Raw genomic sequence first — 4,474 nt, 5'->3', positions numbered from 1 at the left:
ATTCACAGAACAAAATAGGAACTCAAATAGATATTTCTACATTAGACAGATATAAGCACAAATAATGAGACATATATGCAATTAATTTAGAATTTCACCTTGATTTCTGATTAGACTTATTTAATCATGAATTAACGTTAACCAGAGGTCAGGGTTGTTACAGTCTTCCCTCCTTAAAAGAGTTTGGTCCTCCAAACTCGAATTACCTTCATTTTGAAAGAATACCGGATTCAGCGAAAACAAGTGAGGGTATCTTTTCATCATGTCTTCTTCTGTCTCCCACGTTGCATAAGTTTCTTCGTGGTTCTGCCAATCAACTTTTACAAATGGTATTTCTTTGTTCCTCAATCTCTTAATTCTGTGATTCACAATCTAAATTGGCCCCTCTTCCTACGTATAATCATCTTTCAGAAGCACATGAGTTGGCTCAATTACATGAAGTTGATCTCATAAGTAATCCCAAAGCATTGAAACATGAAAAACGTTACGCGTATTTTTTATCATCGGAGGTAAGGCTACTCGGTATGTTACTGAGTTGATTTTCTCTAAAACTTCATACGGGCCAACGTATCTTGGGGCTAGCTTTCCTTTTACCCCGAATCGTGTCTGACCCTTCGTTGGACTTACCTTTATAAATACATGGTCACCGACTTCGTATTATGTATCCCTTCTCCGGACATTCACATAATTCTTTTGACGGCTCTGTGTAGTTTTCAAACATTGTTGAATCAGTTTCACTTTCTCAATTGTTTCTTGCACAAGTTCTGGTCCCAACAATGGTCTATCACCTACCTTAGCCTAGCAAATTGGAGACCGACACTTTCTACCATACAAAGCTTCATATGGGGCCATATTGATACTTGAATGGTGGCTATTATTATACACAAATTCAGCCAATGGTAAGTAGGTCTCCCAATTGCTTTGAAAGTCTAACACACACGCATCCGTAAGATGTCCTCCAATGTTTGAATGGTCCATTCAGATTGACCGTCCGTCTGTGGGTGATAAGTACTGCTTAATCTCAGCTCAGTCACCAAAGCTTGTTGCAAACTCTGCTAGAATCTTGAAGTAAACTTGGGATCTCTATCAGATACTATGGACACTGGAACTCCATGTAATTTCACAATCTCATTGACATACAAGTTAGCCAACTTATCCGCATTATACAAAAATTTGACAGGTGAGAAATGTGCGGATTTAATCAAACGATCAACAATTACCCAGATAGAGTCCATACCTCGAGAAGACCGAGGTAATCCCACACTGAAGTCCATCGTGATATGTTCCCATTTCTATTCCGGTATTGGAAGTGGCTATAGCAATCCAGCAGGTCGTTGATGTTCAGCTTTAACTTGTTGGCAATGTAAGCATCGAGCCACAAAATTAACAAATGCTTTTCTTCATTCCAGGCCACCAGAAGTTTTGTTTCAAGTCATGGTACATCTTGGTATTCCCTGGATGCATAGAAAATTTAGAGGTATGGGCTTCAATCATAACACGTTTTCTCAAATCCAAACAATCAGGAACACAAAGTCTATTCTGGAATTTTAGCACATTGTTCTCCAGCACAAATCCTGGCTTTGGTTTTGAGTCTATGTCATCCACAATCTTTTTCAGAAATTCATCTTGCATTTGTTTCTCTCTAATCTCTTCAATTATTGTAGGTTAAGTAGAAATGGCGACCAAGATCCTGCCCTGTTCACGCAATACAATTTCAATCTCATTCTTTTCTAAGTCACACAATAACTCTCTTTGACTGGTGAGTAAACAAGATAAATTTCCAATAGATTTTTGGCTCAAGGTATCCACCACTGTATTAGCTTTCCCTAGATAGTACAAAAATCTACTAGTCATAATTCTTTATCAATTCAAGTCATCGCCTCTATCTCATGTTCAGTTCCTTTGGGTGAAGAAGTATTTCAAGCTTTTATGGTCAGTATAAACCTCGCAAGTCACACCATACAAATAGTGTCGCCAAATTTTCAAGGCAAACAACACAGCTGCTAGTTCAAGGTCATGTGTCAGATTCTTTTCATGTGGTCAGGGTTGTCGAGAAGCATAAGCAATCACCTTATCATTTTGAATTAGTACACATCCTAAACCTTTGTAGGAAGCATCACTGTAAATCTAAAACCCATCTATTCCGTTAGGCAAGGTCAGAATTGGTGCAGTTACCAACCTAGTTTTTAGGTCTTGAAAGGCTAACTCCCGTTGATCATTCCAATCAAATGGTACATTTTTCAGAGTTAATTGTGTCAATAGCAGGGCAAGTTTAGAGAAGTCCTTTACAAATATGCGGTAATAACCTGCAAGCCCTAGAAAACTTCTAACTTCAGACACATTGGTTGGCCTTGGCCAATCTACAATAGCTTCAATTTTCTGTGGGTCCACTGATATAGCATCCTTGTCAATCACATGTCCTAGAAATGCCACGCTGTCAAGCCAGAATTCATATTTGGATAATTTTTCATACAACTTCTTTTCTCTCAAAATTTGTAAAGCAATTCTCAGATAATTCTCATGTTCTTCCCCGCTTTTGGAGTAAATCAAGATATCATCAATAAACACAACAATAAATTCATCAAGAAATTGTTTAAACACCCTGTTCGTTAGGTCCATAAAAGCTGCAGATGCATTAGTTACCCCAAACGGCATCACCAAAAATTCATAGTGTCCATATCTAGTTCTGAATGTCGTTTTCTCTGCATCTTCTGCCTTGACCTTTAACTGGTGATACCCAGATCTAAGGTCTATCTTAGAGAACACTTGTGCTCCCTGAAGTTGGTCAAATAGATCATCTACTCGGGGTAATGGGTATTCATTCATGATAGTTACTCTATTCAATTCCTGGTAATCTCTACACAAATTCAAGGACCCATCTTTCTTCTTAACAAATAGAACTAGAGCACCCCAAGGTGAAGTGCTTGGGTGGATAAATTTTTTGTCTAAATGTTCTTAGAGCTGAGCCTTTAATTCTTTCAGTTCAGTGGTCAACATTCTGTAAGGGGTTTTAGAAATTGATTGTGTCCTGAGTATTACTTCAATGGTGAATTCAATTTCTCTAGCAATTAACTCCCCGGGCAATTCGGTTGGAAATACATCAGGAAATTCATTTACTATCGAGATGTTCCCTATAGTAAGATTATTAGAAGTCACAGTTAAAACACAACACATGTACCCTCTACATCCCTTCCTAAGCAGTTTAACAGCTTTCATGGCAGAAATCAAATATGGGGGAGAAACTATCCCACTCCCAGTAAACACAAATTCAGGTAAACCAGGTGGACGAAACACAATAGATTTATTCACACAGTCAATAGTTGCACAGTACTTCATCAACCAATCCATACCCAGTATGCAATCAAAATAATCAATACCCAACGGCAATAAATCAACATACAGTGTCACATCACCAATTACTAGTTCACATGCTAGATAAACATAAGTACATACCATAGAACCCCTAGATGGTGTAGAAACAAACAGTAAATAATTCATAGGTTCTAACAGTCTAGTCAATTTCCAAAAAAAAGCATGCGATACAAATGAATACATGGAGCCAGAATCTATCAACACATAGGCATTCTGAGCACAAATAGAGATTATACTTGACACCACTAAATTAGTATTCTGTACATCACCAGGTACTAATGTAAAAACCTGGCCTTGTCTCAAAGTTTCTCCCCCAGTATTGGCTCTCACATTCGTTTTTAGTGCAGGAGCAGATCTGGTTGAACTTCCCGCAAGATAGGTAGTTGTGTCGAGTCTCATCAGACAATCTCTAATCATGTAGCCTATATTGCCACATCGAAAACAAGCGCCAGATGCACGATGACACGTGCCTTTATGCTTCCTTCCATATTCTGGACAAACTGGCATAGACCCACTGCTTTGGCTTGTACTACTTGAAGATCCAGTATTTTGCCTTTTGCTTGTAAAGGATAAGTGGCCCTTCCGAAAATTGGATCTAGATCTTTTGCCCTTCTATTCAGTTGTTGGAGCACTAATCTATTTCTTTGCTGCTAGTATGGCCTCTGCCATCAATGCCCTATCAAGTACTTCCACATAAGTAGGCAATTTCAATACGCGTACTCGATCATATACGTCCAAGTCTAAGCCCCTATCAAATTTTTGGGACTTCTTATAATCCGTGTCAACCATATGAGGAGCAAATTTGGCCAACTTAGTAAACTTAGCCTCATACTCGGCTACGGACATCCTGCCTTACTTCAATTCTTGGAATTCAGAAACATTCTGATCCCGCAAATACTAAGGATAGTACTTGTCATAAAAGATATCATTGAAACATATACCCGGATATCACATAACTTCTTTCATTTCATTCTTAGTGTGTTTCTAAGTCTTATCCTCATTATTAGGTCTTTATTATGGCCTAGGAATGTCTAGGATGCAATGAGGATTCCAAAATGCACTTTGCAAATCTTAACAAAACTTGCTAAAAACAGGGGCCCCG

At 38.4% G+C, this 4,474-nt stretch overlaps 1 protein-coding gene and 1 pseudogene across 1 annotated transcript; both read right to left on the bottom strand.

Annotated features, from left to right (window-relative positions):
* Positions 1-2,127: 2,127 nt before the first annotated feature.
* On the bottom strand, positions 2,128-2,655 carry LOC145824136 (putative mitochondrial protein AtMg00860 pseudogene; annotated as a pseudogene).
* A 300-nt stretch (positions 2,656-2,955) lies between these two features.
* Positions 2,956-3,879, bottom strand: LOC145824135 (uncharacterized). The gene is made up of 3 exons (XM_082923733.1): positions 3,554-3,879; positions 3,252-3,463; positions 2,956-3,131 (listed from the first exon to the last, which is right to left on the bottom strand). Exons 1-3 carry the CDS (start codon positions 3,877-3,879, stop codon positions 2,956-2,958), a joined length of 714 nt encoding a protein of 237 aa, XP_082779859.1.
* Between the last annotated feature and the right edge of the window lie 595 nt (positions 3,880-4,474).

Source organism: Camellia sinensis, chromosome 4 (assembly GCF_055761805.1).
Source record: "Camellia sinensis isolate YWXY chromosome 4, ASM5576180v1, whole genome shotgun sequence".
Lineage (NCBI taxonomy): Eukaryota > Viridiplantae > Streptophyta > Magnoliopsida > Ericales > Theaceae > Camellia > Camellia sinensis.
Note: the sequence above shows the minus strand (reverse complement) of the source record. Positions and strands in the feature narration are given on the sequence as shown.